The sequence below is a fragment of the Borostomias antarcticus genome, assembly GCF_949987555.1.
Source record: "Borostomias antarcticus genome assembly, chromosome: 4".
Lineage (NCBI taxonomy): Eukaryota > Metazoa > Chordata > Actinopteri > Stomiiformes > Stomiidae > Borostomias > Borostomias antarcticus.
In genome coordinates this window covers 24,424,895-24,452,676 of record NC_140237.1, presented here as the reverse complement: position 1 = coordinate 24,452,676, position 27,782 = coordinate 24,424,895, and the positions used below count along the sequence as shown (strand labels likewise).

General features: G+C 46.3%; 1 protein-coding gene across 1 annotated transcript; it reads left to right on the top strand.

Annotated features, from left to right (window-relative positions):
- Nucleotides 1-57: 57 nt before the first annotated feature.
- rhpn2 (rhophilin, Rho GTPase binding protein 2) lies at nucleotides 58-25,570 on the top strand (the record flags this gene model as incomplete). The annotated part of the gene is made up of 15 exons (XM_084436773.1): nucleotides 58-123; nucleotides 4,816-4,931; nucleotides 12,076-12,204; nucleotides 16,984-17,059; nucleotides 17,620-17,697; nucleotides 17,818-17,942; nucleotides 18,232-18,398; nucleotides 19,727-19,914; nucleotides 20,224-20,380; nucleotides 21,497-21,616; nucleotides 21,992-22,186; nucleotides 22,372-22,448; nucleotides 23,335-23,481; nucleotides 24,786-24,941; nucleotides 25,310-25,570. 15 exons carry the CDS (start codon nucleotides 58-60, stop codon nucleotides 25,568-25,570), a joined length of 2,058 nt encoding a protein of 685 aa, XP_084292899.1.
- Between the last annotated feature and the right edge of the window lie 2,212 nt (nucleotides 25,571-27,782).

Sequence of the window (27,782 nt, the reverse complement as noted above, 5' to 3'; positions counted from 1 at the left end):
GGAGCTTCGTTAGCCTGAATTTCTTTCAAGCTTTTTAGCTGCGTTTGAAACTTCAGAATGACGGACGCTATTTTACCGAACGGAATCAAGGACAGAAACGGCGAGAATAGCTATTTTAAAAAGGTGAGTAAATAATTAAGTGTGTTTGATGATGATTAAAGCGAAGTTTGTGCACTGCCCAACCGGATGGAAACCATTGACAATACGATTTTCCGGTTGCCATTTGAATGCATTTATGTATTTTATTCAAGGGCAAAGCATGAAGCAGGTTCTCTTAAAGTGTTAAAGGTTTGCATTTCAATTATTTTCCTCTTCTCTAGAACTTGTCAAAGTTTAGGCTACTTTGTGGTCTTGCTTTCAATATGATTGGAACTCTCACGCCCTCTTCTTAAAAGAGCATTTTGTGATTTGGATATCATCGGTAACATCCAATCACACTATAACGATGATCGCAGGAGTTAAATAGTCATTTAATTCAGACCTATAGGCTATTTGTTTTTAACTTCGTTGCAATCCTTCTCAATTTTCAAGATGCTCACTAACTTAGGCTATTTGATGAGATACTTGACCCATACTAAATATTTGCGCCAAACTCTTTTAAGTAGCCTAGGCTACAATAGTTTACTGCATTCGCATTCGTAACCATCGAAAGAGAACAGATTAGGCTAATTAGATGAGATTGCGTTAATGCGTCTATGTGTGTCATTCACAAGTGAAACCATTGATGGCTATTTGTAAATCGACCTGTCAGTCTCAGGTGTTGGTGACTGTGGGCTTGATAGCCTCATCTCGCCCAGGCTATGGGCCCTGCTTTGGGTAGGTCTATTTGTGGAATGCTGTGTTGAGGTGTGTCAATGTACCCTTTGATAACATTCACCATTAACACTCAGCTTGAAACTGCCCTAGCTGGGAGAGTGGACTGGAGCTGGGTAGGTGACAGATGAAAAATGGACTATGACTTGCACAAACGTATAGGCCTATCAGTGCCCCTCTAAACATTCCTTTAAGATTAGTCTCAGTTTATAGAAGACCTGACATGAGCTATCAACCGTAGCCTACTGTTATACACGGGTACAGTCAGCAGACGCTTTTATCCAAAGCGACTAACAATAATTGCATTTAACGTAGGAAAAGCCAATGTAGGCCTACTACTACTTGCCAGAACTCACAAGTGCATCTCTTTCTAAAACAATTGACTAAGAGCATAATCTAGGTAGGCTATATCTCAGAGGAAAGACGGGCGATCTCAAACCGTTTTTTTTTCCTGAGGCTATGTTAGACCTTGATCCCTAATTTGTTGAATAATCTAGAATATTACTTCACCATGCAAATCTGCCTCCACCCTTCTTATCTTCCCTGTTGCATGGTCAGATTTACAGTGTTCCAGCCTCTCTCTGTGGAAGCTATTCCATGATCGTGTGTGTTTGTTCTGTGCCCCTCAGTTCTCAGGGTGTAAACCTGTGCCGCCACATATCTGTGCGGGCACCAGTGTGTATTCATAGTCCACCATGTTTTGATGGGGACATGAAAGGGGCTATTGTTCAGGTCAAGCCCCCCGATATTTCATGGGAACTGTGTCTGACTTAAGGCTTTGTACTGCACTTCCTGTGTCTATAAAAAAGTCAACCGGTGTCAGTTATGGGTTCAGTGATGAGGGGAGCTGGATGGGCTGGAATACAATACTTCCCCCTCTCTCTCCCTGCCCCTCTCCCTCTCTCTCTCTACCACTCTTTCTCTCTCTCTCTCCCTCCCTCTCTCCCTCTCTCTCTCTCTCCCTCTCTCTCTCCCCCACTCTCTCTCTCTCTCCCTCCCCCTCTCCCTCTCTCTCTCTACCACTCTCTCTCTCTCTCTCTCTCTCTCCCTCCCCCACTCTCTCCCTCCCCATCTCCCCCTCTCTCCCTCTCTACCACTCTTTCTCTCTCTCTCTCCCTCTCTCTCTCTCTACCACTCTCTTTCTCTCTCTCTTTCTCTCTCTCTCCCTCTCTCTCTCTGGTACCCTCTGTCTTTCCTATGTTTTCCTCACTATTCTTTACATATTTTATCAGATTACTCGTTGCTCCCCCTTTTTGTCTTTTGGGGGACTTTTATGCTGTGGATCTGCACAGTGTAGCAAAATATAAAATTGCATACAAACAACAATAACATTCCCCACTCTTGAAGTCTACATTTTTCCTGACGAGGGAAACCTCGAAGCACACCATTTAAAGTCCCAAAAGCTTTCTCTAGCATGAACATTCTTGCACATTTTAGAGAAACCACGGGGCAATAAGACATTAGTGCTTAGTTAAAGATATTTTGAATTTGGAAACAGTTGGGTTGGCTTTGGTGGAATTTGAACGAAGACAAGCCAGGGCTTCTTTCTCAGTTGGTGGAAATGAGCTCAGTGATTTACAGGCCTGCTCCCTACGAGCGCAGCACGCTCCCACTCCACAGATGATCCAGCGCCATGTGGCGGTGTGGGGCCCAGTTCCCAAGACTGGCGTTTCCCTCAGCCATCCCCAGTCCGCTCTGGCAGTCGCCAGATGGAAAAAGAGGCAGAATCTGCATGTTTCTCCTGCTTCTCTCGACCAGTCGGACTTCAGCCAGCTGAGGCCATTGACGTAGCATGTGCCCAGAGGCTCTCCCAGTCCCAAGCCGCAGAGACAAATTGACAACATGTGCCCTGGCCCAGAGAGAATGCTCTCTATCTTTGGTCCAGGCTCGTCGGAAATACAGTAAAATGACCCCCAGTTGGGTTTATATATTGCAAAAGTCAAAATGAAACATCACACAAAAGCCAAGTTTAAACCGGCTCTCTTTTTTGGGGTTTTGGGGAACAAACGCAGGCTGCAAATACGTGTCCATGAGTGACGTACCCCTGGCTTTTTGCCATCCCTAATCACCTGTTATATAATGTGCCAAGACGTATCCCATCATTCCTCGCTCCATGCATGTTCTTTATGAACGGACACAGTTCCACAGCAATAAGTTCACCGACCAACGGAGGGCCACCTCAATAGACATTAGATGTACAATGACGTCCCCTGTTGCTGGAGTTTGCTAATGATGCTAATGCTAATGTATGTGCTAGAGGAAGGGTTGCCTTGGCTCTGTGTCCCCGTTCTCTGAACTGCTGGGAAACAGAGGTTCCTAGTGATCAACGTGGGTCCCTCTGGACCCTTTTTTAGCACCTTGAGAGCAACAGAATGACATCACCTGCCCTCTCAGTGGCTATCTAATACTGACGCTAGGCTAAACCGAGCCACACATGTACACACGTCACACATACACACATACACACACACACACACACACACACACACACGCACACAGTGGCTGGTTTGTTCAGCCCCAGATAGGATCCCTCACTTCCTTATGAGGAGACAGCCACAACGTGACGGTAGTGTCATCAGTGAGCATTGGTTATGACACTGTCCCCATATTGGCCTTAGATGTGCAAGCAAACCTACACAGGCAATGTTTTGGTATTTTTATTGTTGATAGAACATTCTCCACGTTCTGAACATAATGATGCTATCCCCAGCGTTACAAACAGACCTTGGTGATATTGATACTGTGCTACGGACATTTTGTTTTGTTTAGCCTCTTTAGCCTCCCACGCCCTCCTTAATGTTATTGTCAAATCTACATACCGGTCCACACCCTCTGAAAACATATTTCTAATACTCAGTCATCACATCTCTATTGTCCAATGATGGCATCTCTCTTGCCTTGCCAACACACACCCCATGACATCCTGCTGGTTTAATGTATTGTAAATGCTTGTTTAATTTGATGATAAATAATACCTTGTCAATATATTAAATACTTATGGCACTACAAAAAGGATCATCGTCAACCTGATTTGGCAAGTGGAATTATTTTGGGATGATTGAGAATCTCAAGTCTTGAGTTGACACATTTATTTAAAAAAAAAAAAAAAAAAAAAAAAAAGATTCTGAAAATTAGATTGTCATCTATTTTTGATCAGGGTTTCGTTACAGTGCATGCTGTATCTTCCCTGTCTCTCTCACTGTCCATGTCTCTATACCCTAATGACCTCACCGCTTAGAATACTTACACACCCAAAATGAGACACTCAGACTGTGTGGGCGTATTGTATATTCATAAGCAGCACAATCTACTCTGGGTTGCAAAGATGACCTGTGTCCACTACATGTCCGCCCTTATCGAGTGGGTGGAATCATGTGCATGGCACACCTCAGTAGCTCAATGAGTCAGTCCTTTGGTAATGACCGCTATGCATGTTGCTGTATCTCTGTTTCTCTGTGTTTGTTGACACAGCCAGGGCGGGCAGCATGTTGCCCTGATATCATAAGAACAGGCAGGGCAGCTTGGGACACTCCAGAGAGGGAGGGAGGGAGGGAGGGAGGGATTTGGGTATGTTATTGTTCATAATGATGTAAAACTCAACTTGTTCTAGGTGTATCAAAATACTTCAAATTCGTCAGTCAGCTCATCGCGAGTGATCACATTACATTAGTCATTTAACAGATGCTTTTATCCAAAGCCACTTACAATAAGTGCATTCAGCGTAGGTAGTGAAGTGTACTATTACTCACCAGAACTCACAAGTGCATCTCCTCTCTAAACAAGCGTCTAAGAGCTTAACCTAGTGCTGAAGTAAAAGTGCTAGGGGGAAGGGTCAGAGTCTTTGAGTGATGAGTCACAGCTGAGTGATCTACAGTAGCAGTGCTGACTGTGATGGTCTGTAATAGAACAGACTGTAGTTTGCAGTTTCGTGGTCTGTTTAAGTACAGTTTGTAATGTGTGTGTGTGTGTGTGTGTGTGTGTGTGTGTGTGTGTCCTCCATAGGGATGCAGCCCCTTTGCCCAGACCGGACGCAGCAAGCTGCAGAACCAGAGGGCCAGTCTCAACCAGCAGATCATCAAGCAGATGAGGATGAGAGCTGGGGCAGAGAACCTCCTTCGGTATGTAGCACATGCACGCGCACACACACACACACACACACACACACACACACACACACACTGTGAAAGCTATATTTAATTTGGATATCTAGAAATGAATAAAGAGTCAAATGTTTTGCCGAGGTTCGATCCAACCGTTCAAAGACTGGTTCTTTATTCCAAAAATACATACGGTTGCAACCGGGCTCTTGAATGGAACACAAAACAGCGCTTCACCCAAGAACGGAAGAACTCTGTTCTGCACCGGTCTTATTCAAAGTTAGGCCCGGATATGACGTTTCTAGGATCTGATTGGCTAACCCATCGTTTACACGTCATCAACGATGGCGAACGTCATCAACAATGGCGAACTACCAGGGTCGAAAGTTCAACACGTGGTACAACAGAGTGATATGATCAAATGGTTCTGGAAAGACAATGACACAATGGGTCAGTAGGTTGCAAACAGGAGGGCCAGGGCAGTAAAGAAACAGCTCAAACTTTTCTCTTTGTTCAGGCCCTGAAATTTCTATCACACCACCCACACAGATTCTTCTACAGGTTCTAACCCCCCCCCCCCCCCCGAAAATCATGCAAACACTTTCTCTATTACATAAGAGCAGGTGCAAATTTGCGGTATCGTCATACTGAAATGGTGGTGGTGGTGGTGGGGGAGGGGGGTGTGGGGGCGCGGGGGCGGGGTTGATGCTGATGAGTCTCACCTCGCCTCCCTGTCATCTCACTGTCAAGCTCTCGCCAGAATTTCAGAAATGACTGAAGACACCTTGACCAAACAAAAGATGTGATCATTTCACTGCGACTGAAGCTCAGAGTAGCATTCCTCACAGACTAGCGCTTTGTTGTCTGAGATGTAGCTGCAGACAGATTGGTAACACTTGGTTTCATGGAGAAGCAAGGTGACAAAAATTGTGTGCAATGCGATGGTGTGTTTTTTCTGTGATCGTGTTGTTCAGAAAGCTGCCATCCTCGAGATTCTAGATTGGCAAACCTAGTGACTTAAGTAAACAATATTATACTATACTGTAGAACTGAGCTCATGGATGGGTTCTGACACACCTTAACCAATCCCTTTCAAGAGTACCCAGAGTATACTTTTATACTTTTGAGGTGTTATTTGTTTGAATTGCAAATGAAGAGGAAGTGTTAATCCAATGTGGATGATGGAGATCAAACCAGACTTTATAAACAGGTTCCACAGCTTTTGAGAATGTGCAGGGAAGGGACTTTACTGTGTCCACTCCCACGCTCTCTTCAACCTCAAGCTTTTGACCTCTGGATTCGTGGAAGGAAGTCTAACCATAAACCAACCATCAACCCACCATCCCTGGTCCGACTGAGCGTGTCCTGTTTCAGGCCAGCAGCCCAGAGTCATTTTCATTAGAAAGAAGACTACAACCACAAGGATGCCAGTAAAGTTGTACATTTGGGGTGAAGCCATCTTTGTAGTTTTTTCCCCTGGCATCCCTTTGTGTCGCTTATCCCAGGCACAATGAGCGCAGAGAATTATACCACCTGGCCTGTCAGTCGCCCTGGTGACCGAGTGTTTGGTGTGCTATCCGTTGCCATGGCGCCCAGGCGGATATAAGCTCACAGGGCCCGTTTGTGACAGCTCCATTGACGTCAGAGCTGTAGGAGCTCCAATGGGATGGGTGGAATTGCAGCAGAGTGGGTAGTGGTTTTATAGGGCGTGTTGCCCAGTCACCCCTCTCCCCTCCTGCCCATTACACACACACACACACACACACTCCACTCCATTTCCCCCTGTTTGTGGTTCCTTGGTTTGGCTAGGCCCTATGGGAGCTGGGAGGAACAGCATTGTGCATACAGTCCATGCAGGTCATTATGACCACAGCTACAGCTGGGGGGGGGGGGTAATAGTCTAGCTGCAGGTATTAAAGCCCCCCTCAGAAGACCGACTAGCCTGAGGGCTTAGCTAGTTAAAGAGCAAGGGGAAATTGACTGACTTTGAGCCCGAGACACTTTAATCACAAGACCCTTTTCCAGTCTCCAAGGCCCCCTTCACAAGCCAAGTCTTGATTTAAAGTGTTTTCCTTCTTCTTTTTTGCACAGGCTTAATAGTAGACGACGACTAATTACATACCACTGTGGGTCCCTCAGAACCACTGAAGCTACAGTATAGTGGAGGTTTGAAATCCTGAACACAGCACACCTTACTCCTTCATTACAGACACACTCATTGTCTGTAATGAAGGTGGCCTTTGATTTCTTCGCTCTTTCGCTCTGACTGAAACCCAGACAAGCTATGGATAAATGGAGCAGGAGTATTGGAAATATGCCGTGTAATACTACCAGTTGGAACGCTAAAAAGGCTTGATTTTTAACTTGTCTAGACTCCCAGATCTGTGCTTTGTGCGTCTCTAGGCCTTTTATTTCAATACGTCTCAGCTATCCATTTTCTATTTTATTTTATAGCTCTGTGACTTACAGTCCACACAGTGGCCATATATATAGGTACAGTACACCTATCTAGTACTGGCCTTTCTGTTAGTTCAAACAGGTCTTGTCATTCTCCTCTGACCTCTCTCATCAACAACGTGTTTTCCCACACAGAACCGCTGCTCTCTGGATGTTTTTTGTTTGTTTATCGCACCATTTTTGTTTATCTCTGTAATATATTTGATGGTCGATAATGTTTGCCCTTAGCAGTGTGAGTCAGAGTGGAATTTTGCTGTCACTGTGCCCTTCAGTGAACGAGACAAGCTCATTTGTTTAAGCCTCCGCTACATTCAAATCAGTTTATCTAACATGCAAGCTTTTCACCAAGCAGTATGGAAATGAGTTGGTGAACCGGCTTGGCTGGTGGGTGACAGGGTTGCTACAGGTGAATTTCTTGCGGGCAGCGCCTGTGCAGCCATACTGTTAGGAGTCTAGGTATTGGTGACACCCCTTGGCCCGGAGGGGGTTTGGAAGGTTATACCTTTTACTGATTACCCCCCACACACACACACACACACACACACACACACATACCATACACACTCATACTGTACACACACATATATGTTAAATCTTAAAGAGGAAGGTCATTATTTTGGTAACTTATGCATATATATTTTGTCTTGCCATTAATTGATATTTCTGGGTATTCTTGAAGATTGGTTTATTTAATCCTTAAAGACATTGTCAAGGAATTAAATTGGACTACAAGATAAAATAGCTACAGTATATCCTCAAAATGTCGACATCCTTCATTCCCAAAGCCCATTCTAATATAGCAGCCTGCTGTAAGGTTATCTCTCCCAGCCTTGGGGTAGGAGGCACAGGAAGTAGTCTTTCCTGGGGAGCAGTGGGCGAGTCTGCCCCTCTCTCTCTCTCCCTCTCTCTATCTGCCTTTGATTAGACCTATCTGAGCTCCAGCATGACCAGCTGTCAGGCTTCAAAGGCCCCAGCATTCCTCGCAGTATTTCACAGTCCCCGCCCAGGGCTCTTTTGGTAAGGTAAGCGGATTGTGTGTGTGTGTGTGTGTGTGTGTGTGTGTGTGTGTGTGTGTGTGTGTGTGTGTGTGTGTGTGTGTGTGTGTGTGTGTGTGTGTGTGTGTGTGTGTGTGTGTGTGTGTGTGTGTGTGTGTGTGTGTGTGTGTGTGTGTGTGTGTGTGTGTGTGTGTGTGTGTGTGTGTGTGTGTGTGTGAGACCAACACATTTGCAGCGCAGGGCAGAAACCATGTGTTTTTGAGTTCAGGTATTTTGTCAGGTGTTTTTTTTTTTTTTTTTTGCACCCGAACAGGATAAATGCATAAGGCCAACTCAGTACCTACAGTAAGCAACAGTTAGCATTCTGAGGCAGGTGAACTACAAAGGTAACCTGGTTGACCAACGGTGCAGCAGTTTATTAAGTCCAACCCCTCTGCAACTCCCTTTCACCTGGCACCTTGTACTTCTCTTCCTTCGGTCCCTGGCTTCTCTTTTGCTCTTTCTCTCTCTCTCTCTCTCTCTCTCTCTCTCTCTCTCTCTCTCTCCTAGTTCTCACTCTCTCTCTCTCCTAGTTCTCTCTCTCTCTCTCCTAGTTCTCACTCTCTCTCTCCTAGTTCTCTCTCTCTCTTTCTTTCTCCTAGCTCTCTTTCTCTCTCTCTCTCTCTCTCTCTCTCTCTCTCTCTGTGCAAAGTTCTCCCCTTTGTGTTATGATAAATCCCCCCTCTCCTTCCCTCTCACCCCCCCTCTCTCATTCTTCCTTCTCTCTGAGTCAGGTGCTCTCAGTGGCTCGACATTCCTCAGCCCGGGTCTGTCAAAGCAACAGGTAAGGACGGGCGTACCGGCCAGACCCGTTTGTCCCGGCTTAGTCACTCCCTGCTATTATTGCGTGACTAACTCAGTCAGAAGCTGTCAGAAACTGTGATTCTATCTCGTCTCTTTAACCCAGACTCATCTCCATGTCCTTTTCTTAAAGCCTGTTATTAAATTAGCAGTCGTTGCCAAAACAGAAAAAGAAACGGAGATTTGCGAGAATGACGTCTTTTGGCAAAGGTTCAAGCCAGGGGAATGAGTAATACCGGCTCCAGGTCTCTACTTATATGATGAAATATTAATTATACAGTACACTCCGGATAATATCTGTCCCGCTTGGTCCGTCTGTGTTCGCAACAGTGCCAGGAAACAAACCCCGGTCTTCCACTCGCTAGCTCCCGCCCGAATGTTTCCCATGGAGGGATGCTTGGCTTCCTACCACCTCCCAGGAATGAAAGCAGTAAAGCACACTTACAGAGAGCAGCAAGACAGATGGAATGAGGGAGTGAGAGCAGAGAGAAGAGGCAGAAGAGAAAGTCTGAGGGGGGGGGGGGGGGTATAGAGGCCATTGTTGTTGGCTACTGAAGGGAAACATATCCTGGATGAGTTGCTGACCCAAACAGCTTTTGTGCCGGCCATTCTGCCTCATTGACAAATGTACACTGTCCTCCCGATGACCAATCGCTGAGACTGTGGGACACAAAGAGGCCTCTGAGAGGTGGGCAGCGCAGCTTGGCCTGCTGGGTCGTGCACCCAGCGCTCCGAACACCGGTTCCAAGAGGGCATCTGTCTTCCTGTCCGCCCCGGGCCTTTGAGCACGGCTAATGTTTACATTACACTCTCACTCTCTCTCTCTTTCTATGTCTGTCTCTCTCTCTCTCTCTCTCTCTCTCTCTTTCTATGTCTGTCTGTCTCTCTCTCTCCTCTCTCTCTCTCTCTCTCCCTCCCCCCGCTCGACTGAGAGGCCACCCAGTGTTTGAGTTCAGGTCGTCCATCTTTGTCCGTTGTGGTCAGCCCGGCGGGGTCTTGTTCTCTCCAAGACCTGTCAAGTTCACCATCACCATTAAGAGCCCATTTAGGTGTGGGTAAATGTTGACCATGTGGGGGTGAGTCGGTAATGAGTCAGCCTTCCTTCCTTCTCTCCTAGACACTTTCATCTGCTCTTTAACCTCTGGGCCCTCCCCTCATCATCAGGCCCTTTAATGGCCCCCAACCAGTCAAGGCCCCGTAGGATAGGACACGTGTCGTAAAGAGAGGGTCATGAATCTCTCTCTCGGAAACCAGGCCACTCTTCTTTTAAATTGAGGAAATAATCAAGCTGCAGTCATGGATTCATGCTTGAATACAAAACATACGTTAATGAGAAGACCTTTTTATTGATGTAGGACTTTTTAACTCCTAGTGAGTTATTTTATGCTTTTTGCAGTTTTTTTAATCTGTTTATGTACCTCAAGAGTATTTGGTGTTGTTTTGTATGGTATGTCTGAAATTGTATATGCTGCCTTCTTGGCCAGGACTTACTTGTAAAAGAGATGTTAATCTCAACGGGATTTTCTCTGGTTAAATAAAGAGTAAATAAAATAAAAAATAAACAGGAAAAAGCCGAGGAAAAAAGAATGATTCATATCATTCTTCTTGTACGCCCTGAGAAGGATACGCCTCTTTTTCCTGGAGGAAGCTTATCCTGGGCCCTCTGATCTGACGCCATCTTAGAGGAAGAGAGAGAGAGCAGAGAGACGCCGCTGCAGCTGTCGGGGGGCGAGACCGGGCGCTGGACCGACGGGCTGGGCCAGGTGTGACGGGGACAAGGGGAGAGACCATTGATTAAACCTGCGAGGAGGGTCAGGGGTCATGTCTGGCCAGAATGGGGGCGATGTCGCCAGTTACTGCATGTGGCCGACTGGACCACAGTTGCATTTTGTTTTTTTTGCCTATGAACCACGTGTGCTGTTTCTCTACCAGATTTGCCATGTCTTGTTTCTGCATATGAGGAGCATGTATAGACATGTTTAATACCCGTGTATGCTTTGAGAACTTGAATGCAGTATATTCATAATTAGATGCTTTTGTTTGGTGGACAATGCCAGGAAAGGGCTTCCTTATCTATTTGGGAGTTGCATGCAGCACCTCGTTTGGGGACCACACAACAGAGGCCTTATCTCCCGCTCCCCTCTCTCGTCCACACACTCACTCACGTTTCCAGCCGTAGACATACTGCCGCCGTGACGCACAGCAGACACGGATACCATCGGCGTGACAATAACATCCCTTATCTTTCCCGTGCAACTCTCTAAAGCGTGAATGAGCTCCACATCCTCAAACAACCTCCACCTATTCAGTTTGCCTACACTGGAAGCAAGCGAAGCATCCATCCTTAGCAGTGCACCGAATCGCATGTATCCAAAACAAATCATTGCAATACATGCTATGGAATAATACGGCCTTCACTTGACCTTCGGTGTTTTTCTGTTTGGACGTAGAATCTTGCATCTTTTTGTGAAGTCTTCAGAATGTCCATGCTCTTTGACCCCCGGGCTGGAGGTTAAGGAAGGCCTAGTCTGGTGAATAAGTCTTCGTGATAGGGATTTGGACAGGGAATGGGGCACCCAGTTGACCTATGTGTGGTCCATGCTAAATCAGGAGCTCTGCTGGATGCATGGCCCATTTGTTCTCATTATCAGCTGTCAGGGAGATGGTGTGTGTGGAGGTGGTAGGGGGGGGGCAGGGCAAGGGGTAGATGGCTAGTACCTATTTGCTGTGACAGCTCATGCCTGCGTGTCAAAGTGTTTTTGCAAATACTAATATTTCTCTCTCCTCTCCTCCGCCTCTCTCTCTCTCTCTCTCTGTTCTTATTCTCCCCCCCCCCCCCTCTCTATCGCTCTTGTCCTTCTCCTGGTTTCCAGAGCGACCTCCAACAACAAGGTGCGGGACATGGTGTGTCTGGAGCTGAGCTACGTCAACTCCAACCTGCAGCTCCTCATGGAGCAGCTGGAGGGCCTCAACAGCTCTGTGGAGGTCTACCAGAACGTACAGTGAGTTACCCCTCATGCACACCTTTCTACCTCCATACCGCTTTTAACACTTTCTACCTCCATAGATACTGTTTTTAACACTTTCTACCTCCATAGATACCGTTTTTAATACTTTCCATGAAAAAGGCCCGATGCTGCAGTGCATCTGAACTTAACTAACATCTACAATATATTATCCCAGCATGCTCCTTTTTGCCCTATTCTTATACGTCTTTTTTTCTTTCTTCCTGCTGTAAGCCTTAGGCTGCGTTCTGAATCGCATACTTCTACTTTTTACTACCAGTACATACTGTACGAAAGCATGTAGGCCTACTCTGCATGCAGTACGCATCCAATTGGGACATACTGTACTACTTTGTCATAACATTGCGACTTGAAATTTGACCACATCCGTCGCAGTCCATGAAGTGGCATTCCTCCACAGCTGTCGCGACCATGGAGCTATTAAAAAATGACTCGCACGTGTGATGTCATTTCCGCTGCGCACAGGATTGTGGGTCAGAATAGCCAGAAAAGACTGCTGGCTTGCATACTGCAAAATACGACCGGATGTAGTAGGACATTCTGGTATTTTTGCCATACTACATTGTGGCATGCTATGTATTGGGACATACTACATCCTTTTTTGGCATACTATATAGTATGGAAGTATGCGATTCGGAACACAGCCATAGTCTTTTATTTTGGCCATAGCCTTTTTTTTTCTGTGAAGCACTTCTGTCTCTTGTCACATGAGAAGCAATATATAAACTTAATTTATATTACATATAATGTTATATTCAATAGGCCTTCTTAATGAAATAAAAGACAGCACATTGACACATTAACAATGACACATTTGTTGCACAAACAAAGTAAAACAATATGTGTACACAGAAACTCACACTGGCTGGGTAGAGTACTTTGCTTTAGTTTGAATATAGTGATTAATGGAGGACTTCCTGTGAGAATGTTAACATGAGTTTTACTGGGTGCCTCTGTGTTGTATGGTGCCCCTTCTTTTATACGCCCCGATGCCGTGAACTACAGTAAACTTGTCTGGGCTTTAAAACACTGCCAGAACCCATAATACATGCACACACACACACACACACACACACACACACACACGCACCACTGTGGAATGCCAGACAGCGAGGCAGAGCCTTTGACATGCTGTGATTAGAGTGACATGCACAACAGCGGCTCTGAGAGGCTCAGCACGAAAACAATGGCCTGATGAGAGACTGGCAGCAAAGACCGAGAGAGACTTGGAGAGAGAGAGAGAGAGAGACCAACGCGTTGGCTTAGAGACACGTTGGCTTGGAGACGCCACGTTCCCTGAGAACCAGACGAGCTGGTTGAGGGAAACAACACAAGCCTGCGTGGATCAGGAACCAGTCAGCTCAAATTGATCTTAACGCTAAGATAAACACTCAGACAACACACTTCCTGTCAGTGGAGGGAATCTTCAGAACACTGTCAGGTCACAGGTGTGGTTTGGATGTGTTTACACTTCTCAGTCACATGCAGTGTTTCCCTGTGAGCCGCGGAGATAAGCCAGCGCAGCTATAGGAAGGACACGAATGATATCGCACGCCCCACATTCAGCTACACCGGTTCAAGGCGGCTTTGAAGATGCTCATGTTCAGTCGCAAAATTGTCAAGGGTGAAGAAGCAAAGCCCTATCTCAAACATCTTGATGACACATCTTTAGTGAAGTAGACATGACTCAGCCTGGTTAACCAGACTCATTGCGAATAGAATAGTCTGGAATACCAGTCATGTTTAGCCTGGTAAATCAGATGCAATTTTTTTTTTTTTTTTACGTGAAGCATCAATTTTTTTCCGCGATGAGAGTCTGGGAATCCACTGGTTTCCACTGTCATGAAAACGTTCTTTTTGTTCACGATAAGTCTAGTTTACCAGGCTAGACATGACTGGTATTCCAGGCTATTCTATTCAAGACAGACGTTCAATGTTTTGCATTATGTTAATGTAGGATTACTCTCTAGGTCTTTGATACAACAGCTGCTCCTCTCTGGTGACCCTGGCATAACCAGAGAGCTCTCTCATACTCCCTGCAAACCAGATATCAGTATGCAGCCTCACACTCCCTCAGCAGGCGCCATATTTACCATGGCAACCTAACTGAAGAGCCTGGTTAATGGTAGCCTTGGCACCCTCACTAAGGATAACTCTAGAGACGTGCTGAATCGTATCGTTTCCCCAAACCGTGTGTGTGTGTGTGTGTGTGTGTGTGTGTTTGTGCTCACGTGACTGGCACTCATGTCCCTCTCTTTTGCTTATATGACAGTCCAGCCATTCCCACCCTAAACCCTCAGACACAGTTTCTTAAAGCCAATTAATTCACAATAGAGCCCTTCTTTATACGGCATTAGCCTACTTTCTGTCTTTTGGTTGCTACTTCACAACATTGTTTGTGTGAGTGAGTGGGAGTGAAATATAATGGCCTATATTAAACCAAATCTCAACCTCAAATGCCAAGGTTCTTGTGAGCTCTTCACGGTTCCTGGAGAACCTTTTCACCCTGAGTCGCCTTTCTTTGAGAAACAGAACTATTTTCTATACCAGAGAACATATTATTTTACTACATTTCAGACAGGACTGAGATATCTAGGTGTAATTCTCTGGGCTTCAACTCTCCCTTTCCTTGGAGTGTGTAGCACCAGGAGGAGTGTATATCTACTGTACTGTATCTCTTCCAAATCTTCCCGAAACCATCTCTGTTCCCCACCCGATATTTCTGGTCACACGGGACGCGGTGCTGCCCAGACATACCTCAGCCATGGGAACAGCTTTTGTTACCCATCAGCTATTCTCATCAGTCTCCATTTCAGCCCCTCTGAAAAATCCCACAGAGGCCGGTCAACTGCTCCCATCCGTGTCCAGAAACAATGGGCAGGCCCTGAAACTGCGGTCACCTGTCCTCCATTGTGTGTCTGTGTGTGGGAGTACCAAAGGGCCTCAAGAGTCCCTCATGAGCCTATCTGTGAACAGGTGTCGGGACAGAACGGTGTGTTCATGCAGGGGCAGTACAATGCGTGTTCCCTCGCCGCGCTCCACAATGGAGGAGTAGCCTTATTCTACCTGCCTGAAACATTACCTCAGCCGGTAGTCTGCCAGAGACCTGCCGAACAAAGGCTCTCCTCTCGTTTCTCGGCTATTCCCCCCATTTGTTCACAATGTCCTGTTCTCTCCTCGACTTGTATGCCTCAGACCGGATCAAACTAGTTTCATCATGATGTAACGTGCCAGAGAGATGGGTAGGGGGGGCACTGTATGTTTCGGACTATTGTTATCATAGACAGCTAAAGCTAGCTCAACATTAGCCTAGCCTAAAGTACATTATCATGTTATTGTTTGAGATGGGATAGAATGATCAATGCTAAATAGAAGGAGGATGAAAATGTATTTTCTAGGGCACTATAAGAACAGGTACTGTAGGCTACATGGGGAGTAGCACTCAACTATGTAGGTTAGCTAGTTCATTAGCGTCCTTGGCATAAGTGCTCTCAGAAAAAGTCTGCAATGGCTCCGATTCAAGAAGAGACACCCAATCAGTCTAGTGAGTGTCTTTCCTCCCTCATTTTGACTCCTGCAATCATGCCAAAACACTTAAAGAGGCTACCTTATGCGCTACACTGGCCAACCCCCCCCCCCCTCCTGTTTATAGCCTATCTTGCTTCAACTGATCAAACAGACTCACACTTTACTTTTTAGTGAAAGGTAGTGTAAAGCTGCAGCTTTCATGTAAACCAGTCTAGGGTAGTATTGCTGGTGTTGGAGCCTCTGGTTTATGTCTCAAACACCCACACTTCGTCAGTAGAGGGGAGTTGAGCCAGAGGACTGACCTACGGAGGCTTTTGGCATTCCTTAAGAAGGGGGCTAATCGCTAACCTTGAAGGGATGTGTTCAGCCCCCAACACAGTTGGCCAGGAGCTTTCTCACTCGCACACTGCTCTTTCTGTCTTCCCCCCCCCCCCCCCCCCCCCCCGTCTCCCTCCGTCATTATTCTCTGTATTAGACCTGTACCAAAAGAATGTTAGTGGTGATGACATGCCCAAGCCAAGATGCTCTACAAAAAAGCCAGGTGTAAGCCAGGGTGGGTTTTGGCCAAAAAACTGGGGCAGATAACTGGATAAACGTCCAATTTCTACAACACCCCATACTGTCCTATTCTAAACCCCCATTTAAATGTTCTGGACACCCCCCCGAATCCGCACTTTGTGTTTGCCTGCAGATATTTCCTCTCCTTGTTGAAAAAGACCTGTACCTGCTCAACATCTGTCAACAGGGACAAAACCAGGCACAGGCAGTATTTCAGTGTTGGCTGTTTCTTTACCAACTGGTTGCCTCTGAGAACTATTGGCTTCTAGTGGTGGTCATGGTGGTGTTCTGTTGTTTGAGGCAGTGAATGGTTCGTTTGATGTTTTATGTTAGACGCTGCTGCGAAGTGCAGTAGGTGTGAGGTCTATTTGGCTAAAAGCTAACGAGCTGAGGGCTACCTGTTTTTGTTGCCAACATGTCCATGTTTGAGCTCATGTAAACGTGCCCAAATAGGCACATAGAAAGTTCTCTTTATTGTTGGTTTGAGCAGGGTGGAACTAGATGCCAATAGATAACAAGCCAAGGAGGAACTCCCTTTGACGATAGAGAAAAGCTTTTCACTCAAGCATATCGTACGACCTCTGAGTTTTCTGCTGTAGCCATAATATTTCATACAGTATCTGTATGACTTTCATATCTCTAACATCTGTTTTCTCCCTCTGCTTACAGGGAGACTTCTAATATCCCTCTCATTCCCCTTGGCCTGAAGGAGACCAAAGAAGTGGACTTTTCTGTTCTGTTCAAGGTATGGGCGACTCATTTTTCAACTGCACTGTTTCACCATTTTGCAATTCATTCATCTCATTTCATCACCATGCTAAACTCAATTCTATTTTCAATATTCTTTCACCCATAAAGTTTTGACACAAAAACTAATGGTTTCATTATCCAAATAGCAGGTCAATCTTTAATCAGGCAGAAACTACACCAACACAGCTCAGTTGATAGACGGTGAAACCCACGTTGTCGTAATAACTTTTATTTTTAGCGTTTATCTCTTAACGAAACGGTGATGGCGACTTTTGTAGTGTCCATGTGTCAGACTTCCAGATTGTATGGGCAGGTGAAGTTGGCCCCACACACAGCCTGTAATTACAACTAATGACTAGGTATCTTGTTCCGCCAGTCTGGAACCAAGCCCATGACACCTTGGCTCCAGCCGGAGAGACTTCCGCTTGGTAATAGTTTAAAGATGATGATGGGGGAAGAATCTGGTTCGAGTCTCTTAGCAGTGTTGGAAGTAATGGTGATTTGTGGTGTTTGTATGAGTGTGGAGTGTCTGATGGGTTGGTTTTGTTTTGACAGGACTTCATCCTTGAGCACTACAGCGAAGATGGCACCAACTTCCAGGAGGAGATTGCAGATCTGATGGACCTGCGACAGGTCATACTTCCACAGTCAACTCACGCAAATCCACTCTGACCATAATGTCAATCATATCTATGATTTATTGCGTTTTTCTGTCACTCACTTAGATATCTGTTCATCTCTACCTATTTCTAGGCCTGCCGCACACCCAGTCGCAGTCAGACAGGAATTGAGCTCCTGGCCAAATACTTCAGCCACCTGCCTCTGCTTGAGAGTCGCTTCTTCTCTCCCACCCGCCAAATAGGCATCTTCTTCACATGGTACGATTCATCACATCGTCTCAGATATCTAGCCAAACATGGCGTGTTCTACCCAGCAGGGTTGAACAGGTGCTTTTGTAGTTATAGTCGCCTTCCCTTGTCATATAAGCATTTCTGTTGTACCCTAACCCTCTGCCGTAATAGTGCTTTCTGTGCGGTTGTTTACACATGACACCAAAATAACCGTACGCAGGAAACATTTAACTGGTCTAACTTGATTCAGCTTAACTGAACATGGTGTTGTGGTGTAAACGGTGTCCTTGTCATTATATGCGTCGGTTGTTTCCAGGTATGACTCCTTCACCGGTGTCCCGGTGTGTCAGCAGAACATCTCCCTGGAGAAGGCCAGTATGCTGTTCAACATCGGTGCCCTGTACACCCAGATCGGCGCTCGCTCCAACCGTCAGACCCACGCGGGCCTGGACGACGCCATCACCGCCTTCCAGAAAGCTGCAGGTGAGTCAACAACACCAGCTAAAACTAGAGTTTTACACTGGTAAACGGGAGGTTGGTCCTCACAGGAGAATGGAGACTGCATCGGTATGTTTACATTTGAGTGTGCGAGAAGTTACGCATCACACAGAAGTTCTCACACAAAATGAATAGTTGGACTTATCTAGCCTCTCTCAGCCTGTAACGGACCGACGGGTGTTTACAGAATGTGTGTGTGTTTACAGAGTGTGTGAGTGGGCCTCTGATGTCTCACAGAACGTGTGTGGTGGGAACCAAATGTCATGTTTTTGGTTCAAGCTTGAGAGAGAGAGAAAAAGAAAGAGTGTGAATTCAACCACAATAACAGGTCTCCCATGACTGTCATTGTGTCGTCACCACCACCCTCAGGCAAGGCTTCTTGTGTGACATCTGAGAAAGGAAGTTCATAGCCTGCTCTAATCCAGAGTCCTCAAAACCCGTTTTGACTGGCTTTAGCAACGCATTGCACCTAACACAACTACGGTTGGCTACGGAGACAGTCACTTGGTGACAATGCTCCATTATTCTCCCGAGGAGAAAGAGCTGTGAATGTGAATGACCTCATGCTGCCATTTTGCGACGAGGGAGAGATGTGTGAAGGAGAAGCCTCCTGTCTGTTGCATAACCAAAACCAAAACAACCGATGTCCCCGCTTGAAAGATTTACAGCGTTGAAAGAAAACACAGCGTCTTGCGAACCACTTTTAGAACGCGTTATCAGCATGTGACAGATCTTGATAGGAGTTATGGCTCAGCTTGAGTAGCATTGCGCGTTAATAACAGCGCAGGCTGCCACGCCCGAGGTTTGATGATCACGCTCGTGTTGTAATCTGTGGAAGAAAACAATTATTGGTTATGGGAAGCCATCTTTCTAGAATGAAGAGGCTGTGATGAAGTTTGAGTAAAGTCGAGCCAACCGCAGATGCAAATCAGTTTCCACTATGAGGCAGACCGTGAACTCAGTGGCACTACGCCGGAGAAGCAACTAGAGAAGGCAAGGAAGAAGGAGATGGAGGATGAGAATATGTCAGGACTGAACTAACATGAGCGGCACAGCGGAGGCCGAGCCCTGTTATTACGCTGTCTGCAGCGTTCGCCTGCCAGCTTCATAACGAGCAAAATAAGAGGGGAGCCATCTTCTTTCACAACTCAAACTTCTGCTTGGAACAACATGATAACGCGAGGGAGAGCGGAGACTGTTTTCGGTTTCCGCGAAACACGTGACTGCTGCAGCGTAACGCTGCGAATGTCCTCATGAGGACGTAGAGCGCTGACCCCACGCCACTGACCCCTCCTCTCTCTCCCTGCTAACAGGCGTTCTGAACCACCTGAAGGAGACGTTCACGCACACGCCCAGCTACGACATGAGCCCTGCCATGCTCAGCATGCTGATCAAGATGATGCTGTCTCAAGCCCAGGAGTGTCTGTTCGAGAAGATCGCCCTGCCGGGAATCCGCAACGAGTTCTTCTCCCTGCTGAAGATGGCCCAGGAGGCCGCCAAGGTACGGTTAACGAACATTACATGACGCCGACGTGCGTTTGTACGCAAGAGCCTGTTGTGTTAGAGTTTGACAACATTCATTACCACTCAGCAGCATAACGGCGCTTTTATTCGAGCGGGTTATTTTTAGAGCCATTAAAAGCCTGAACCTTGGACGGCGCGTCCATTGAGAGTGGCATTATTAACCCGGGACATAAATGCCACTGGAGTCTCAAGTGTCCCCGGGCATCATTAGAGGCGGTCTGAGCGAAAGGCAGCGAAGTCTAACGTTACCCGCTGTAACACGACCGCCCCGTCTCTCCCCCTGCAGGTTGGAGAAACCTACGACCAAGTGCACCAGTCCATGATCCAGACGCCCATCAAAGACAACGTGCCTTTCTTCTGGTCCACCATGGCCCAGGTCAAGAGCAACCACTACCGCTCGCTGGCACACTTCTTTATAGCCACCGCTCTGCTGGACCACCAGCGTAAGTGAAGCGTCGCACGTATCCCTGCGTTCTTAACTGAGACCAGATCTAGCACACTAGCGCCCTCAGCACTAGATTACGCTCTTAGTCGCTTGTTTTAGAAAGGAGATACACTTGACTGAGTTCTGGCAAATAGTAGTGCATTGGCTTTTTTTCCTACGTTAAATGCAATTATTGTGAGTCGCTTTGGATAAAAGGGTCAGATAAATTACTCATGTATTGTAATGTGACGCGGTGAGGGAATTATGCAACGCAGCTAATGGCAACTAGTGCAGGCAGACTCGCAGTGAATCATGTATCGACATGATTCACTGCGAGTCTGCCTGCACTAGTGGCCATTAGCTGCGTTGCATAATCTCTCTCTCTCTCTCTGAAGACGTATCATATGGGTTAATGTATCGTGCTTTTGAACTGACTACAATGGGCTTTTGCTCACCAAAGTTCAACGTCTCAAAGGAGTGGGGAACCCGACGGCAGCCCCAGACAGAACCAGGCAGAGACCGGGCTGCACTCAATGAGAACACCGTTACATAACTCCTTTGTGCCGTTCAAACAAACCTCCCTTGACGCCACTCTCAATGAGCTTTTCTGTCCTCTAGTTAGGAGGGACACAGTCAACGGCCGTTTAGGAGCCTGATAAGGAAAACTTTAAGACTCTTAACTGTTGTCGCCAGCGCAAGGTGAGGAGGTGGATGAAAAGCAGGGCGATAGTCGCTTAATCAAAACGCCTCCTGTAATGGAATGGCACAAGCAGGTGGAAGCCACTCGGACTCAAGAGTCAGGCAACATGTTATCAAATTCTCAAACTGAATGAGACCCCTACAAACTGAAACAAACCAATTAACAATCTTGCTGAGATGAGATACTGGCCTGTAGTCTTGGCCTATCGGCAAGGGAAATACATGAACCTCGACCTTTGATCCAAACTGGATTTTCCAAAGGATAAAAAGAGAGATAAGTAACTGTCGGCTAGCTAATCTGTTACAGTTATAGCCATTTCCCATATAGACGGTAAATATCAACTATTGTATTTTGAAAGTGTAACTGGTGGTCGTTTTGTAATAGTGGCCTGACTGCCCATGTAAGTGATGTCCCCGTCCCTCTGTGCGTTGACAGTGAGCTCCAGTGATGATGAGGACAAGCAGGAGAAGGCTCTGTCCCAGGTGTATGACGCCATGCCTGACGGACAGTCCCCACTGGACATCCTCAAGAAGAAAGAGGATCGCAGGCGCATCGGTGAGGACAAGGACCTAAAACGGTGGCCCTTTTGTTTGCCACTGCTAATCGTTGAATTGAGTTTATCACACTATCCGCACATGTTGATGATGGTGTACACTGTGCAGGGTTTTATATAACCCTTTTGACTTTAATTAAAAAAATGCAGGCCAGGTACTGTGAAGTGAACCTGAGATGTGTTTGGTAGTAGTAGTTGTAGTAGTAGTTGTTGTAGTAGTAGTTGTAGTAGTAGCAGCAGCAGCAGCAGCAGCAGCAGTAACAACTTTATTGATCCCCAGGGGGACAATGCACAGTACACAGCATACATTGACCAACAAGCTGCACAGAAGAAACACAATCCTGACTTCACTTACCATCCCACTCCCCTCTCCCCAGGCAAGGCCCACCTCCGCCGGGCGAGCATGGGCAACGAGGAGGCCCTGAGGATCCACAACCTGTGCCGTCACCTGCGGAAGCTGGACGTGCTCCATGACATCCTGCAGGCCAGCCACAAGCGCTCGCTGGCCAAGTTCAACGACAACGACGAAGAGGAGGAGTTCACAGACTACCTGGAGGCTCCCGACATCATCTGTGAGTGATCATCCACTTTCAGGGTCCAAAAATCGCATGAGTTCCAGGTGCTCACAATGTTGATCCCATCAGCACGGATCCCGTATCTCTCTAGTAATCTAGTAATACTTCAGAGGAGACTGGCTTGCCAGTGGTGTTGTGGTAACAGAGACATGGTGAGATGACGCCACTGCTTTCCTCCTCAGCTAAAACGGAGCACAAAGCCGAGATGGAAATGCCCGTGTCAACAAAGGTGAAGGTGACAGACTTTTTCCAGAGGCTGGTATGTGGGATACTAATATTCTATTAACATGTTGTTCGATTTGTGTGATTTATTCAGAAATCAGCATAATACCTCGAGATTTGGCTGCAATGTACACTTTCTCCAGAACCGAGAGCTGTTATGCTGTTTCTGACTACAATCAACCAGGGCTGAATCTCCAGAAAGCTTTGTAGCTCGAAGACCATCTTTATTATAACCACACTCCTGTTAGGGAGTCTACAACGCTTTCTGGAAGCCCCCTCAGAGCTGCAAAAGCAGTGCTAACATTAACCATGGAAAAGTGGTGCTTAAAAACTGCTTCATGCTCCTCAAGTTAATTTTGGTCTACTCAGGAACAAGTTGAACGCGTAATTACAAATTCCGTTCCAGAGATGGCTAGATTTATGGAGGCGACTGCTGTCTGCACTGACAGGGGGTGTGGCAGTCGTCACACAGACACACCCAGTGACACTTGACAGACCTGCCGGCTGTGTTGGGACTGTGTGTGGGCTGCCACGGCTGAGGGGTTCAGCGTGGCAGACTGGAGGCTCGTCTTGATCAGAACTTCACAAGAACCGCAGTGTCTTAGGCGACACATCCATAGCATTGCACTTCCAGATCAGAAGCGCACCAAAAGGTTCACCAATGTTCAACGACTCAATATTGGCCAATATCCCAAAAGTGAAAATGTGCTTCTTTTTGCGTTTGATTGCAAACCTATGGGACTAATGACTATGAGACCTTCAATAGCCCCCTCGACATTGTTAACTGTGTTAACCAACCTTTCTTTACCTAATGACCTTGTCAGAGGATGCTAACGCTAACTGTGGTGTTGGACTAACAGGATTCAGGGTCTCTATGCTACAGCACGTAGCGACCCCGTTGACCTCTGCCCTCCTCTCTCCAGGGTCCTCTGTCGGTGTTCTCGGCCAAGCAGCGCTGGACGGCCCCCCGCGCCGTGCGCCTGCGCCTGGAGGACCGAGACCTGGGCTTCACCCTGAGGGGAGAGCCCCCCGTCCAGGTGGTCTCCCTGGACCCACTCTGCCCGGCCGCCGTAAGTTACCTCCCCTTCTTACACTCTCCACCACGGGGGAAAGGTTATGGCGTCGCACACTCTCCACTACGGGGGAAAGGTTATGGTGTCGTACACTCTCCACTACGGGGGAAAGGTTATTGCGTCGCACACTTAAGAGGAGACCGGGGGGGTGGGAGGTGGTGCACTCAGAGAGACCAATGTGTCAGGGTACGTTAGCCGCAAAGGGTTTTTAATATGAATGATTAACAAATTGAGTTCAAAGGTAGACTTTGTAGGGCAGGCGCACCCATTGTGAAGCTCATTACTCCTTCAAAATACATTAACTAAGAGTAGCTGCATAGTTTGCATAAGGTTTAACCCTCGTTGGAAGTGGAAAGGTACCTGAGCCCTTCTAGCATCATAGAAAACATTTGAGAGTATAACTACGTCATTACTGGTCTAGAGTGACAGGACCCAAGGTATTGCACAATGCTCATTATAGCATAACCTGCCCTGAAACATTGCAAACACACTTCATCACGTTTGAAGTGTGCTTTCACTAACAATATGGTAAGTATACAGCATCGCCAGTGTCTGTCTTGTTGACTGACCAGCATTTAAGATCAAACCCTAAAATACAAATAACCAGATTCCCAGAGCACTGTGCCCTGAGGTGGGTGTGTATGAAAGAATGAGACCCCCCCCTCTCCTCTTCTGTTGTCCTGGCTAATTTAATTAAAGTTTTGGAGCTGGCAACCCCTGCAGCCCTTTCATTGTGAATGCTCATTAATAGCAGCTAACAAACAGCAGGAAATGTGCCTAGCGTACGCGCCAGTAGCAGCTTAGCATCTGGCTAGTGCCCTCTGTGTTCTATTGCCGTGGATCAACCATTTTAGGAATTTTAATACTCGATCCGACAGGATTTTGTAACATGATTGATCGATCGGTGCGGCGTTGCCCCGCCCTTTTCAGAATAAAAAACTGATGGTGGATTTAAACAAAAACCTTTTAATCCAAGCGTCCCACGGCTCAGGAATGAGTGGAGCATGTTCTGGTCCGGCCCGCCACGCCACCACCTTGAACCTTAGAACTCCCCCGTTCCCCTTCCAACCTCCCTCAGACACTTTCCTGGTCCAAGCGTTTTACCCTCTTGGAGGAAAAGCGTCATACAGTCGGTCACCTCCTCTATGTTGACGCTGCTTTACTGAGCGAGGATTGATGTTTCGTGATGTTTTGAAGGGAAAAGAGGCGATGCTGAATCTGTCCCCGCGTGTTTCTCGCCTTGCCGTGCTCCCTGTTAAGCTTTCTTGACCTCCGCCTGTCGCTATCTGTCGCTTTACCAGGCGGACGGCCTGAAAGAGGGCGACTACATCGTTGCCGTGGGCGACACGGACTGCAAGTGGCTGGGCGTGGGCGAGGTGATGCGCCTGCTGACCGACGTGGACGAGGACGGCATCGACATCCGAGTGGTCAGCCTGATGGACAGCGGCCTGCCCATGGTGAGACCCGCAACCCCCCCCTCCCCCCCACCCCCTTATCTGCTCTGGCTGGAAGGTCAACCTTACGGTTTTTATGATCGTCAACGACAGCTAAATTGCATCATTGTGTCAAGTCCTTCAAGGTGCTGACAAATCCTTAGCTTCCTTTAAAGAGTAGAGTTTCTTTCTTGGCTGTGATGGTCACACTGTTACTGTGGGCTGTTTTCACTGACTTCATTCAGTGGAGCAGATTGTTACCATTTGTGTTGCATTCATCAGACTGTTTCAAACGTTCTAATAAAGATATAATTCAGTTCCAGTCATTGACAGTGTCTCTCATTTCCTCACGCTCACCTTTACCCCCCGCCCCCCCCCATCCCCACCCCCAGCCCACCAAGAGCGCCACATACTGCGGCCTTCCCAAGACCTACTCCATGATCTGCCTGGCCTTCGACGAGGACGATAAGAATTCCAAGTCGCGCAAGGTCGGCAAGAAGATGTCGTTCCTCAGCTTTGGCCTGAAGAACAAGCTGAAGAGCGCCAGCACCCTCAGCCTGCCCACAGCCGACTTCTCGGGCTCCCTGCCCTGGAACAAGCCCTGCCCTACCTTCCCCAGCTCCAGCGCCTACAACGACAGCGCCCTCTACTAAACCCCTCCCCTCTGGACTATACACACACACACACACTTATATATACCTGTATACACACACACACACACACACACACACACACACTTATATATACCTGTATATACACACACACACACACTCTTATATATACCTGTATACACATATATATACACACACACACACAAACTCACTCTACTGGCGTGATCGAGCATTGTGACGAATGAGATCTCCAAACGTATTGAAGGATAAGAGGAGGTGTTTGTACAGAAAGTTCCAGTGCCATTTTGTGCTTGGCATCACGTGGGCGGGTCTGTTGTTGCTGAAGCATGTGCTGTGCGCTGCCTCGGCAAGTGTTACGTCCGAGGAGCTGTGGATACAGTTGCACAGCAGGACTAACTGGTTTGGCCTTTTTTTTTTTTTTGACTGCAATTAGGTACTTGTGTCCCCATGTTTCCCCCTACGTGAGATTTTGTGTAATGTCAGTCACAGTACTGGGAATGTCATATATGGGAACATTTAGTTTCATTTGAGGTCTCAACTACATCAAGAAAGGAATACATGTCAAGTCTAAACATATTTTAACTGGAAAAAAAATACCAAGTTGTTCCAATACTATGATTAGGTGAAGGAAAACATGCTTTAACCATGGAAGTCTGTGTGTTGAGCTGTAAGCTGCTGAAAATATCTTTATTTTGTATTTTTCTCATTTATGTGTAAAGCTATTACTGTCTATGAAGAAAGGAATGTTATTTGTCGTGGGTTGCTCAAATAAAATTTGATTGACATGTCAATATCCTGAGGGATGGAAATATCCTGAGGGATGGAAATGGGAGATGTGCCATAAACCAAAAGTCTCTGTCCCATAAAAATAAAAAAAATCGTATTCTACCAGATCACATTCGTATGAACAACCCTTTAAACCAGACTCCTCTTTGTAACACATAAAACTCCAACCCTCCTCCCTAATTGCTGGCTGACATTTGGTGGGTTTGGGTAGAGCAAGGAGCACTCGCATGAAGAAAGCTGACTTTTTCTGTGAAGGTTAATATGTAATATTGCTGTTAATGAAGGACATATTGTAACAGAAGGGAAGACTGGCGATGTCTGTTTTCCAGAGCCAGGTCAATAATGTTGCCATGTGTGGATTAGATCAGAGCAAATACTTCGGCCATTTTGTCTTTACTCACGTTACAACTGGAGTTACTCCTTACATTTTGCTGACACTTCTGTGTTGGACAATTTCTTTATCTACAAAGTAGATTATTATACATGTTTGATAATCAAATTATTTATGTAATGAAAAAGAAAAAAGAAAAATCTATTATGTATCTGTACATTGTAATTTTCGGAACTAGTTTGTGAATGGTGAAGTCTGTACAGGTATATTGGTATAAATACTTTATACTGTTGCTAAGGATTGTCTTTCAACTGTTATGGGCTTTCTAATTGTGTTTCTGAAAATATACTGTATAGTGCATGGTGTCTCTAAATGTCTATCTGAAAATGTTCTTTTTCTTATCCTATCTTTTAGGAAATATTAGATTCTACAGCAAAACAGCATACTGTGTACGTTTTTATGTGTGTTCTATTTGGTACTCAATCATAAACCCTTCATGTATCAGTCTTAACGTTGTATCAGTCATCTCATCCGAAGCAAATCATTACATTGAGAAGCACAACTTCTAAAGTGTGGTGTTCTAAGTACAACATCCTTTCTGCCTTGCTTTTTTATGTATAACTCGTTACCTGCTTACCATGTTTGCTTTAACATGAAGGAAAAAGAATTGGAAGGGCACAATAACTAATGTTTGTATTAATCAATGTTATTGACTAATTGCATGAAGTATTAACCTTGTCGTGATCATTTGGGAGGCGTATACCTGCACAGGCCTCAACCTTGTCGCACGATACCTGCAAATAGTTGCACATGTCAATCCTATTGGTTCTTTTTTTCAGTACGTCTGCCCAATCCTGTGGGTATGTTGTTTAACTCTGCTTCCTGTGTAATACCTGTGGTGACAATACCTTGCTATTGATTGTCTTTCATCATTTATTGTCTTTCATCATTTGTCTTGTGCCGAGTTCTGTCAACTTGAATCTCAATAAAATGTGGGGATAAAACCTAACAAGTCTTTTTTTCTTTCATTCATAGGAGTAACCCTTGTCCCTATGTCCCAAAACAACACTAAGTTTTTTCTTTGAAATACACTGACATGCTGTAGTATTCTGTATC